Source organism: Phoca vitulina, unplaced genomic scaffold (genome assembly GCF_004348235.1).
Source record: "Phoca vitulina isolate PV1807 unplaced genomic scaffold, GSC_HSeal_1.0 scaffold2, whole genome shotgun sequence".
NCBI lineage: Eukaryota > Metazoa > Chordata > Mammalia > Carnivora > Phocidae > Phoca > Phoca vitulina.
In genome coordinates, this window is record NW_022589705.1 from 63918002 (window position 1) to 63931453 (window position 13452).

Below are 13452 nucleotides of genomic sequence, written 5' to 3' on the forward strand. Positions count from 1 at the left end.
GCCTCACTTGCCACCTCACCAGCCTCCACACTACAGTCTGATCCATCTTCTAAAAATGTAAATCAGGTCATGTTACTCTTCTTTAAAACCCTCCTCTAGCTTCTCAGCAAAACTGAAATTCCAGTGTCTTCCTTTGACCTACAAAATCTTACTTCACCTGGCCTCTCTCATCTCTCTGTGATCTCTTAGAATTTTCTCCCTTGTGCCCTACATGTCCAGCTTTGCTGGACTTCTGTTTGTTTCCCAAACACACCAAGGTGGCTTTCTCTTTCAGGGCTTTGCCCTCTGCTGGGAATGCTCTTTCCCCAGATCTCTTCCTGCCAAACTCCTCCTAGTTCACTGGACACTCTATCACTTCCATTGTCTCCACTGGTAATGGTTACTGCTATGTTATTTGTCGTCATTAACTAGGAAGAAAGGTCTGTGTGAGCAAAGACTCTACCTATCTTGTTCACCAATTCTTTAGCACCAAGCATTGAGTAGACTCGCAGCACACATGCGTTGCATTGATGAATGAATGAATTCTCTCATGCTCTTTCAGGAGTCACCATCACTAGCATGCTCCAGGCACGGAAGCAGGCACTTGCTAAGCATGAGCTCCGTCTAGCCCATGGAAGGCTCTGAAGCCACACTGCCTTCTTTCAAACCCTGGCCCCACTTATGACTGGCTATGTGACTCTGAGCAGGTTTTGGGGCTGAGTTTCCTCATCTGTAAAATAAGGATAATAATGGTATCTCCCTCACCAATTTACTATGAACAAGTAAGAGGGTAATGCATTTAAATAAAGTGATAAGAACAGTGCTGGGCACACAGTAAATTCTCAGTAAAAGTTCGTAAAGATTAATAACGCAAAACAGCAACTCTGTAAGACAGGATTCCTCAATCACAGTATGATTGGTATTTTAGATGGGATAATTCTTTGTTGTGGGAACTGCCCTACTCATTGTAAGATGCCTAACAGCATCCGGCCTCTACCCACCAGAGGCCAGCAGCACCTTCCCAGTTGTGATAACCAAAAATGTCTTTAGATATTGCCAAATGTTCCCGTGGGGGCAGAAAGGGCAAAACCATTTTCCGTAAGGCATACGCTTTTACTCCTATTGACAGATGTGAAATTGGAAGTTCTCTGAGTTTAAATAAGTGGCCCAAGGTCTTACTACAACCTCCGTGGATGGAGGCATTACCAGCATCTTTATCCCAAGCACTGCCCTAGTGCCCTTAAGGATGCAAAGAGACAGAGCTAGGATTCACACTCCTGTCTTTCTGGCCCCACAGCACATGCTCTTTTCTCCATGGCTTACTGTGCTTGAGGCCCAAGACCCCCTTCCCTCCCCCTGGTTGGCTCACACACTCACAGATCCGTGCTAATTACATAGCAATGTAAAACGTTATATGTGGTTTGTTATTTTATATCCAGGAACATGGGCTATAGCCTTCATTACATAAAGCAGCTGTGTGTATACTTGGGATCTAAGTGCTACTTAGTGGTCAGCTCAATGGGGTATTTTGTTTCAGGCATCACATTTCTTTTTCCCCTTCCCATACTTCTTTGAATCCTAAAAGGAGGAATGGAGACTGGCACAGCTTGAGCTAGAGTGAAAGGCAAAAGTCTCCTAAAGGACAATCATCCCATGTCCTAATGAGGTTGGGAGAGACCGTCCAGGATGTGCTATATGTGGTGTGAGTGTGTCCCCCAGTGACTGTGTGTGTGTGTGTGTGTGTCCAGAAGCCACACCCAGTCAGCCCACGCTACCTGTGCTACCTCCCCATCTGTCTGAAAGGAAGCAAGTGGTTTCGTAAAAAGAACTAGACAGTACAAGCCTCCAATCATCAACTGTGTGACTTGAATATGCCATGTGTCCCCTCTGTGACTCTGTTTCCTAATCCTTAAAATGGGGGTAAAAATATCTGTCTCACGGTATTGCCAAGACCCGTTAGATAAATGGTCATGCGCAGAATTGGTCTACGACAATCCCTAGCTGCTCTTCCTTCTGCACCTGCCAGTCCTCCGGACTGTGCTACCCAAGCGCACACTCCAGCCCACCCTCTTCTCCAGCTGGGACGTTCTATTCCCAGCCCCACCGCTGTCCCTTGTGCTTTCTCTTTCCATCTATTCAAATGCTACCTTTCCTTCACCACCTAATTCAAATCCCCACTGCTCCTGGAAGAGGTCCTCAACACTCCCATTCTCCCTGACTTCTCCTGGACTCTTACAATATTACATCACTCACCTGGCACTTAAATGCATTATAACTAGACACCTGAGTATTTCCATCTTGTTTCAAAATTGCAAGTAGCCAGAGGTCAGGATTATATTCCTTCATGCCTAACACTATACAGTACACGTGGGGACCCGATAAGCATTCGTGAATTAATGGTCAATGCATAACACTCTTGTTTGTCACTGATGCCAGCACACGTCTCATCTAGAACCTGACATGTAGTCACTCTCAACCAGCACCTGCAATTTATGCAGAGCAAGCTAAGAAGATTATATCCTCTGAATGGTGAGATGAAGGACTTTCCACAATCATGCATGGCCCTTCTTGCTGTACTCTTATTTCCAACCCTTCCCAGTGTTTCTCGAATGCTAGCTCTCCCCCATCATCATTCACAGTTCTCCAGATACGTCAGACACTTACACTCCCATGCCTCCGCACGTGCTGTTCCCACCGTCTGAAATGACCTTTGCTGATTTCCTCTCTCCTAAGGCTGGCTTTCTCTCCTAAAGTTGTTCCCCCAACACATACACACACCCCATGTGTTTCCCAAATCACACGATTTGCATATCCTGTCTCCCTCACTGGATTGCAAGCTCTGTGAGGACAGCATCTGGCTGATTCCTCCCTGTTCTCCACACCTCCACTGAGCTGGACCACAGGTGGGCTTTTTTTTTTTTAATTATTCTTTTTAAGTTGTTTTTTGTTTTGCTTTGTTTTTTGTTTGTTTGTTTGTTTGTTTTAGGAATGCCATCTTGTATAGCAACTCCAATCCATACCCTATGATCCTGTGTCTATTACCCCACTCCAGGAGGGAATGCCCTTTTCTGAATCATCTCAGTGTCTGATATTTTCTAGTTCTTTCCATCACTCTAGACTGTCTTCAGCACTGCTGACGCTGCAGGGTCCTGGAGTCTGCTTTCCTCCCCCCACACCCCCTACCCCCAACGCAGTGCAGTCTTTCAGTCATCAAGGATTAACTTCCAGGCAAGGAAGGCTGGTGTGGAGAAGGCAGAGCTCTGGGTGGGTGAGAGATGGGCACAACTGGGATAGCAGTTGAACTGGAAGTCAGGCCTGGTGGGGCCCATTTGAAAACACCAGGAGGGTCAGTGACCCAGGCAATGGCCAGCCAGAGGGCAGCCCTCTGGCCCAGGGCAAAATGCCTCCTTTGGTTCAGCTGAGCAGGGAGCCCCCTCATCTCCTTCCCTGAGAGACGCCCTTTGGCAGGCCCTGGGGCTCCTGGATCTGCTCAAGAGGCAGATTTTGTTAGTTTAGTTACGCTACAAGGCTTCTGTGTCTGCCCGGGCTGTTACAGCCTACAGATTCCTGGTACCCATCTGATTGAACAACTTCATTAAATTGCAATAAAAGGAAAGTGGGCCGGATGTGCACTGGGAGAGGAAGCGGGTGGCTGAGTCCACTGCCTGCTTCCTGAGCCCGGTGCCTTTCCCATCCTGCCTACAGGCCCCGGGGCAGGCAGTGGCCATGGGATTCTGAACTCTAGTGCTGGACACAGAAGACTCTTAATGGTTATCTGCTCCATGAGCTTGTTCATACTGATGACAGGGAAACTGAGGCCGACAGAACTCCCCGAAGCTGCTCAGTGAGGCATTAGCAGAAGCACAATGAATCTCTAGGATTTTAGGACTGTCCATCCAGGGCTTCTCTCGCTCCACCAGGTGGGAGAGAAAGTTGTTGGAAAACACTAAGACCCTTGTTCTTGAGGAACACCCTCTCCTGGGGCCCCAAATTTGTTTATTCTTTGTTTTTTTGGTAACAGCTTTATGGAAATATAATTCATACACCATACAATTCACCCATTTAAAGTGTATAATTCAGTGGTTTGTAGTATGTTCATAGTGCTGCACAAACTTCACCACAATTAATTCTAGACGATTTTCATTACTCCCCAAAGCAACCCAGTACCATTCAGCCAAGGTCCCTCAAGCTCCCCATTCCTCCTAATGCTAAGCAACTACTAATCTACTTGCTGCCCCTATTATTTGCTGCCTCTGGACCTTTTGTATGAATAAATCATATCATATTTTCATATATGCCCTTCTGTGGCTGGCTTCCTTTATTCAGTGTAATGTTTTCAAGGCTGATCCACATTGTAGCGTGTATCAGTACTTCATTCCTTTTTCTGGACAAATAATATTCCAGCATAAGAATATATCACATTTTGTATGTCCATTCATCTATAGATGGACATTTGGGTTGTTTGTCCCTTTTAGTTATTTTGAACAATACTACTAGTTTGTATGGATGAATGTTTTCAACTCTCTTTCCACCTAGGAGTGGAAAAACCTGTTTGTTCTTGCATCTTATTAACAATATTGGTAACAGTGCTGGTAGAGATTCAAAGTATTATTGCACACATTGACTCAAAAAATAGGACAGGAGGGGAGCCTGGGTGGCTCAGTCGGTTAAGTGTCCATCTATTGATCTCAGCTCAGGTCACGATCTCAGGGTTGTGAGATCCAGCCCCATGTCAGGCTGTGTACTGGGTGTGGAGCCTGCTTAAGATTCTCTCTCTCTGCCCCTCTCCAGCTCAATCTCTCTCTCTCTCTCTCTCTCAAAAAAAAAAAAAAAAAGGACAGGAAGCTGGATGGAGAAAGAGAGGCACAGAGAGGTAACTGTTTTGACCCTGGTCACACAGCCATAGGATAGCGCCATGAAGGAAGAAGTCATAGCTGGTACTCATGACAATTAGCCAATGAAACTTTTATAATTTTAGGGGAAAAAAAGCCTTCGAACATTTTAAAAATCACACACACGCACATATTCACATGTACCATCACTTTAATTATATGGATCCATTTTTAACTTGATAAGGTCCTTTCTTATCCTCTATCTTCTAACTCCCCATGAAGACCATCACACTCCATCTCAGTGGAATGAACTTCTCCTCCCACTTCCCAACTGTTTCACCTCATCCTTACCAAGCACTGTGGGAGCTTTGGAGCCTCAGGGAACAGGGGCTCTTTAAAAGACTTCTCTTCTGTCACAGCTGCAGTTCTCAGAGCTCTGTGTGAGGGAAAGATGGAGCCACTCTGTTGTCTCACCCCATCTGGGCACTCTGGCCTGCTCAGCATCTGTCGCCAGATGTATACTTGGGCTGAGACTGAGGTTGCTCCGAATACCTAGTTGGTTGAACCATATGAAATTGCCAACATTAGTTGGTTTTGGCCTACAAAAATGGCAATCTCGTGTGGTTCAACCTGCAAGTCTCTGGTGTCCCCCTCCTTCCCTTCCGTGTTCTGCCCCAAGGCCCAGATCTTGTGCTCTGGAAGCCTTTCTGCCCCTCCAGCCTGGCCCAGCCCAGTCTTCCTTGCCCAACCTTCTAGAGTGGCCATTCTCCAGCTGTTCAATCTGGTGCCTGAAGACAAGAGTGCTCCAGAGTGCTGGGAAAGCACTGGGCTGGGAGTCAGGTCACCTCTGCACTGACTGCCTACCTGCCCACCGACCTCTCTGCCCCCAACTCACCACCTACAGTCATGCCTCAAAGAACAGGTCAGCTCCAGCTACCCTCTACTTCAAATCTTGCCATGACCCCTCCCTAGCGCCTAGTACATGTAAAGTGCAAACTCTCCAGCATGGCCAGAAGACATGACTTGAGCTCCTGCCACTGGCCTTCTGTTCCAGCCGTGTCCAGCTGCTTGCAGTACCCTGCGGGCACCTATGCCCTCTCCCCTCTGCACCTTGGCACCTGCTCTTCCTTCACCTGGAAGACTTTGTGCAGCCCCTCCACTCAGCTGCCTGTGACTTACCATTCAAGACCACTCCCAGGAGTCTTCCCTGAGCCTCTGAGCTGCGTTAGGAGACCTTCCTCTCTGTTCCCATTTAGCAGTGCTTCCGTCTGGCCTGGCACTCATTGTCTGATTTTAATTGCCTCTTTGCATGACTGTCCTTGTCTGTCTCTCTAGGCTATGGGCTCCTGACAAGTCTACCTAATTCATACTTCAGTCTCTGTTGTCAGCATAGGAGGAATCAGTGAACTTTCATTTAACAGAACTAAGCAAGGGTGCCTGTGACTCAGTTTCCCCACTTGCTGAAAATGGCCCAGAAGTGTGTGCCCTGTCCTTTGGTTTCCTCGAAGCTTCATCTGCCTCTCAGGAACAGAAGGTTGGTTTTAAGGGCTCTCTCAATTCCTATGGTGTAAGGATTTGGGAATATGAATCTTCCCTGTTCCCCGGCCATTTACAGGGATCCTGTGCGGGTCCAAGGAAGTTAATGGGAGAAGACTGTTTAAATGGAAGGTGCCAAGGAGTTGTGAGGAAGATTACTTTGTTGTTTTGTTTTGTTTTAATTCAGCTAGAGTTTGCAGAGCACCTACTAAGCGCTTGCCAGTGTTAGCCAGGAACAGTGTGATACAAAGTTGTAATTACCAGCTTCCCTGGATTTCCGTTGAGCGCTGCCTTCCCAGCCAGTCTGGGAGTGGCTGCCCACTCCTGCCTCCTTCGCTGTTAACTCCCGCCAGGACCTGCGCATCAGATGCTTTAGGCGATGCTGGTCCGTGGCCCCGAATTCATCGCCCAGCGGTGTCCACGGAAGAGCCCACAGAAGTTGGTCGAGCGGGGCTTCGGCCCGGGCGCCCCCTGGTGGCCGCGCCCGGAAGCTACGGCCGGCGGGGAGCCGGCCAGGGGAAGGGGGAGCGATGGGGGAGGAGGAGGCACGGGCAGGGGAGGAGAGGAAAAAGTTGCGCTGGGAAGTTTGGAAAGTGGGGAAGTGGCTGCTGCGGGCTTCGCCTCCCTCCGCGCGTGTGTGAGGGAGCGAGCGAGGGAGCGAGAGAGGAGCGAGCGAGCGCCTGCCATGCCCATCAGACCCCGCCTCGCCGCGCCCGGGCGCGGAGCTCGCCCCGACTCCCTACGGCCCGGCGCGGCCCCGGCCCCCCGCCCCCCGCGCCGGGTCCTCCCCTCCCCCCGCCCCGGCGGCCCCAGCCCCCCGCCCGGCCCGGCTCCGCGCCGCTCTCCCGCCCTCCTCCCTCCCTCCCTCCCGGCCGCGGAGCAGCATGGCGGAGCCCGGGCAGCGGCCGCGCGGCCACCCGCCGCCCCTCTGAGCCCGGCTCTGGGGCAGCCGGGCGCCCCAGACCCGACCCCCGCCCCGCCGCGCCCGCCGCCGCACTTGTCCCACCGCGCGCCCCCTGGAGCGCCGCGCACCCCTGGGACCCTTGCGCGCCCGGCTCCCCCGCGTAACCCGGGACCCCGCGCGCCCTGGGAGCCCGGTACCGCCCCGGGACCCCGCGCGCCCCTGGACCGCGACGCAGCTCCGGGACGTCGGCGCGCCCCGGGACCCGCGCGCTCTCAGAACCCCGGGCTCGGCCAACGGGGCTGCGCGCCTGGGGAGGGGGGCCCCGCCCCAGAGGGTCCCCCCTCCTCCAGCAGACGGAGCCCCGCCCCAGAGGGACCCCCCAGGTCCGGCAGGGACACCCAGCCCCGCCCCAGAGGGCTCCCAGCATCCCGCCGCTGGAGCCCCGCGCCCCAGAGGAACCTCCGTGCCCAGCTGGGGGCTCCCCGCCCCGCCGAGGGGGCGCCGCCCAGGAGGGTCCCCGCGCCCCGCGGGCCCCGGCAGGATGCACGCCGCCCTGGCGGGGCCGCTGCTCGCCGCCCTCCTCGCCACCGCCCGCGCCCGCCCGCAGCCCCCGGACGGAGGACAGTGCCGGCCGCCCGGATCGGTGAGCGAGCGCCTGCCCGGCCACTCTCCCGGCCGCCCAGCCACTCCAACCCGCGGGGACGAGGGCTGCTGGTGGTGGGGCGGGGGGGTCCCTGCCTTCCGCACCCACCTCAGCCCACCCGCTCCATCTCCGCTCGCCGGGCGCTGCTGCCTCGGGCGCCCTTCCCCGGCTCCTGCCTCCCGCCCGGCTCCAGCTCCGTGCGGAGAGCCGAGATGGGGCGCTCCCTCTCCAGCTCCTTCTCCACACGCTGACGCTCTCGGGCTCTCCTCGCCTTTCGGTCCTGGTCCTGCTTGGACGTTTCCTCCCTGTGCCCCTTTGACTCGCTTCTTTCTTACTTTGTCCTTGTCTCTACCCTTCTGCTTGCTCTCTGCCCACTTCTGACTCTGTTTCTACCATTCCTTGCCCTTCTCTGTTCTCACTTCCATCAGACCTTCCCTCTCTCCCATTCCCACTCTGTCCCCCTCGCAGGCTTCCCTCTCCCCTGTCCTCCCACTCTAACCTAAGGCAAACTTTCTCCCTGGTGCTGGTTCCCTCCTCTCTCTCCCTCTCCAGCCCAGTCCCCAGCACCCAATCTCCCAACTGCCCCCATTTCACAAAAAGGGGGAAGATCCCAGAGGAGAGGAAAAGGAAGTGCCAGGGCATGCTGGCCTAATATCTCCTTGGGGGTTGAATAATTACTGGTTCTCTTAATTTTCCTTCTCCACGAAGAATCCCTTGATTTCTCTCAGTCTCCCTCCCTCAAAGTGTAAATGAATGCATTGAAAATAACACTTATTTGGAGGCCAGGGAACAGGAAAAGGTTTTGTAGGGTCCTCACTCACTGCCGGCTTAGCAGGGAGTTAGTTGACCTTGGGCAAGGTGCACCTCCAGCGTCCTGATTTCTGCGGGAGCGGGGAGGTCGGTGGCCAGCTGGGAGCTCAGAGCAAGTCGAGCTCCAATATGCCGGCATTCACGATTTTTGGTTGTTAGTAAAATAAGGTACTGTTCCCCCACCCACCCCATCACACACTTTTCATTTGTGCTGGAACCAGGCGGAAAAATTTTGAGTTGACCTCGAGCTTGCAAGTGGTCACTGGCCCGTCCAGGGGCTTCTCTGGTTGGAAAAAGACTTTGCCTGAGAGAAATGATAGTCTCTTTCTCATGCTCCTTAAGCCCTGGTCCTATGCTAGACCTGGAGAAAGGACCCCTGTGTCCATGCCCTTCCTCCCCCCTACAAACGCTCCTCCTCAGAGCTTCGTCATAGAAGACGACAGAGGTGGGATTAGAGGCCAGGTACAGCGTTTTAAGGGAGGAGCCTGAAGCCCCAGAGTATGTACCTTTCTTGGGACTAATTCCGGGGAATCTTCCCCTCCCGAACCAGGGCCCTGAGGCCGTATTTAACCTGCAGCTTTTCAAGCCCTTTTTCATCTGTGGCAGAGCTAGTAGCCGGCCCCCCAGACCTGCCCTCCAACAAGAGCACCGTGTCCACCCCGGTGAATGGGAAGTAGCTGTTTAAATAGGTGTGCTATTTTTAATAGGTGTTCTGCTTTCAAAGTGCCCTTGGCATGTATCTTCTAATGGCTGGATTTAAAAGTTATATGACTTCCTCCCTTCTTGCCAGAGCAGGACTCTTGCTCCTCCCTCTCCCCCACCATCCGCACAAAACACCACCGGTGAAGGTTTGGCTTGGCCGAGCTTGAATATTCTCAGGTGCTGTGGAGTCCGTCCCTGGCACTCGCAGGGCAAGCTAATTCTAACGAGAGCGTCCTTCATTGCCTACTGCCTCTGTGCCTGGCACTGCTCTTAGGCCTTCCTTACATATACTGTGTCTTTTCATCCTCCCCTGACGTGGCTGCTCTCACCCCCATTTCACAGATGGGGAAACTGAGTCTGTGGGCAGCAGAACAGTGTGCTTAAGATCATCCAGCTACGGGGCGCCTGGGTGGCTCAGTCGGTTAAGCGTCTGCCTTCAGCTCAGGTCATGATCCCAGGGTCCTGGGATCGAGCCCCACATCGGGCTCCCTGCTCCGCGGGAGGCCTGCTTCTCTCCCTCTCCCACTCACCCTGCTTGTGTTCCCTCTCTCGCTGTGTCTCTCTCTGTCAAATAAATAAAATCTTTAAAAAAAAAAAAAAAAAAGATCATCCAGCTACGACAGGGCAAAGGCAGGATTTGAATGCGGGTCCTTCAGCTTCCCAAGTCCTCGCTCTTGCCCCAACCCCACGTAGGCCTCTGCCTCCCACTCCCAGCCCCACCCGCCTCTTCCTGGGTTGCCCCCCGTCTCCCCTGCTGCCTTCAGCCTCACTGCCGGCCTTCTCTCCACCTGCAGCAGATGGAGTTGAACTCCTTCCTGTGGACGATTCGGCGCGAGCCCCCGGCCTACCTGTTTGGCACCATCCACGTGCCGTACACCCGCGTGTGGGACTTCATCCCGGACAACTCCAAGGCAGCCTTCCAGGCCAGCGCCCGCGTCTACTTCGAGCTGGACCTGACAGACCCCTACACCGTCTCGGCGCTGGCCAGCTGCCAGCTTCTCCCGCACGGTGAGAACCTGCAGGACGTGCTGCCGCAGGACCTCTACTGGCGCCTGAAGCGCCACCTGGACTACGTGAAGCTGATGATGCCCTCGTGGATGACGCCCGCGCAGCGGGGCAAGGGGCTCTACGCCGACTACCTGTTCAACGCCATCGCGGGCAACTGGGAGCGCAAGAGGCCCGTGTGGGTGATGCTCATGGTGAACTCGCTCACGGAGACGGACGTGCGCTCCCGAGGCGTGCCTGTGCTGGATCTCTACCTGGCCCAGCAGGCCGAGAAGATGAAGAAGAGCACCGGGGCCGTGGAGCGGGTGGAGGAGCAGTGCCACCCGCTTAATGGGCTCAACTTCTCCCAGGTAGGCGCTTGGCTGAACCAGGCAGCCCCTTTGTCCTCCTTTCCGATTGCCTTCCTCCTTCTGTAGCCAGCGCCCTGGCCGTCTTCCAACGGGAGAGGCTCTCTCGGCCTGGGAGGCGGCTCTCTGGCTGTGTTAGTGGTGGGTTCGGGGGCAAACTGGCATGTGCTAGAATTCGGGGTGAGAGTTGGGGTGTTTGCTTCTAGCTCAGTGGTGCTACCTGTTGGGGATAGGCATGCCCCACTTGCTGTGCTTGCCTGAGCGGAAAGAATTTTCCTGGGAGCATCAGAGTGAGGAAAACAAAAAGAGTGAGTTGCAAGTTTGTGTCCAGCTTCCCCGAGCCGGAGGCTGTCCCGAGGCTGCTATGTGGGCCCAGCTGGGCAGCAGCGTGTATGTACAGAGGATGCATAGAGGGAGTCGTGGTTCCTGCGGCTTTGGGGGCAGGGGAGGTGCCGTGGACCTGGTGTCGATGTGGCTCTGGCTGGATGTTGAAGGCTAAGCACTGCTGAATTGCCCCGGCCTTGCATGGCTCTAGGCGACCCTCGGACTGCCTCCCTAGGCCTGGAGAAAGTCAACAAGGATAGTTTTGGGGTTAATAATTTCAGAGCAATGTGTTCACTTAAAGGTTGACAGTTCTGATTTCTGGACCTCAAGAGAGGGGGCAGGGAGCAGGGAAGGGCTTCGGAGGTTTAAAGTCTCTGGCTACGTGAGGCCTGATCCAGCAAAATGTCATTAAAAGCCCCATCTCCATGGGCAGAGGTCACTTGCAACTCACTGGCCCCAAACTCAACTCTGAGACCCTGGGAACAATGAGTTCACATCTGTGCCTTGAGAACAGGCTGTCAATCTGGAGATGGGGGCTCCACGGCAGGGCTGGTGGCTCCTGCGAGGAGGCACCAAAACGGCTTGGGCTGATGCCCTGGGTGAGGTGCAGCCCCCGAGACGTGCTTCTTCGTTCGGGAGACAGCCTCATAAGTTGGCCAGGCTAGAAGCTCTACCACTGGGACCAGACCTGCTTGCCGCTCCCAGGATGTTGCAGACTCTTCCCCAGGGAAACAGCGGCAGAAACCGATCCCCCTTTGGAGATCTTCTGGCCTTTGTTTTTCCAGGGGAAATGCAATATCGTCCCCGGGGAGGTAAGAAGCCAGATTGATTTGCCGGCCAAATGAAAGGCGGGTTTGTCGGTTCTCCTGCTGGCTCTCCCATAATTGTGGAGTCCTTACCCAGAGGACCCCGGTGGCAGGAATATTGGGGCAGTTAGTCACGCCCCGCAGGGTTCTGACTCTGCCTGACTCCTTCTCCACGGGGGAAAATCCTGTGCATTCTCTGGCCCGGGCGCTGAATCCTCTGAACATACCGGCTTTCTCCCTCTGAAGTGACTTTTCCCTTGCCAGCCTCAGGAGCTGATATTATCTGTGTCGGGCTCCCCAGTGCTCACCGCCCATCTCATTTTGGAGGCAGGTTTGTGGGAGGCCTCTCTGTTCAGAGACCTCACGTCTGGCCTCGATATCTTTTTTAGGCCGGGGAGGTGGGGCATCCGACATCACTGTCTGCACCCTCTTTGTACCAACCACAGAGGAATCCGAGGAGAGCTGGAGGGAGCACAGAAACCCTCTGGTCAAAGAGCCCCTGGCTTTAATCTGTCTCTCTTAAAACAACAAAACTATCTTTCTTCGGTGTCTGGAAGGAAACACTGCTGTTCAACCAAATGACGGCTTTGGTAGGTTGAAAACATTTGCTGGAAAGTGTGTGAAGTTATGTTTTAGGAAAAGTTCCTGAGAGCCATTTATCGGCCAGCAAGGAGCCCGCTGACAGTCTCCAAAGCCCATGTTTGAAGATCAAACAGACTCAAATCTCTGGTTTCAAAAATGGGCCCACCCCATCACCAGCCTGGGCCCGCTCTTAAAATTGTTCTCGGGTCTAGCTCCTCAAGAGGGCTGCAGGAAGCAAGGCCGGAACAAAAGAAAACAGGACTCCTCTTGGTTCCCTAATCTGCACACCCTTCACCACCTGCCAGAGCGTCCGACCCTGCCAATTTGTCCTGTTATCATTTTGGGGCGAGGTGCTGAAATCTCTCCTCCATCCCTGTGGGCAGCTGTGGGCTAACTGGGAAGGAAGGGATTCCAGAGCTCGGGCAGATGGGGGTGTTTAGGGTCCTCAACCCCAAAGTCAGAAATGAGCAGCCTTCTCCGTAAAATTGTATGCGCGCGTGCACAGTTTGATATGAACATCTGTGATGCATTATTGTACCGAAATATCTGTTAAGTGCATCAGATTTTTATTTTTTCTTTCCTCTCAGCATTACTGTTATTGCAAAATATTTGGTGCGGGCAAACAATGAGAGAGGAAGGCGGGAAAAAGAAACCTTAAAAGAGAGAACCTTTTTGTTAAAAGCTGGGGTTTTAGTTTGAATTTTGGTATTTCTCAAATTTTTATATTTTCTTCTGGGCAGAAATACCACATTTTTCCTTGCTAAGTGGAGAAAGAAAGTGTACATTTTAGGATTCCATGGGTGGGAGGAACCACTGAAAAAGTTTCTGGTCTCTGATTTCAGTATAAACTGAGAGTGCTGGACCCAACATCAACATGGGTTTGCAGTGTGACCTTGGGCAAGTCAGTTCCCTTCTCTCGGCCTGGTTTTTCCTGTCTGTGAGATGAGATGCCAGGATTAGGTCATTATTCAAGCCCCTTCCA

General features: G+C 53.3%; 1 protein-coding gene across 1 annotated transcript; it reads left to right on the forward strand.

Annotated features, from left to right (window-relative positions):
* Positions 1-7792: 7792 nt before the first annotated feature.
* Positions 7793-11927, forward strand: TRABD2B (TraB domain containing 2B). The gene is made up of 3 exons (XM_032414611.1): positions 7793-7894; positions 10201-10761; positions 11868-11927. The coding sequence occupies exons 1-3, from the start codon at positions 7793-7795 to the stop codon at positions 11925-11927; spliced, it is 723 nt and encodes a 240-aa protein (XP_032270502.1).
* Positions 11928-13452: the final 1525 nt, after the last annotated feature.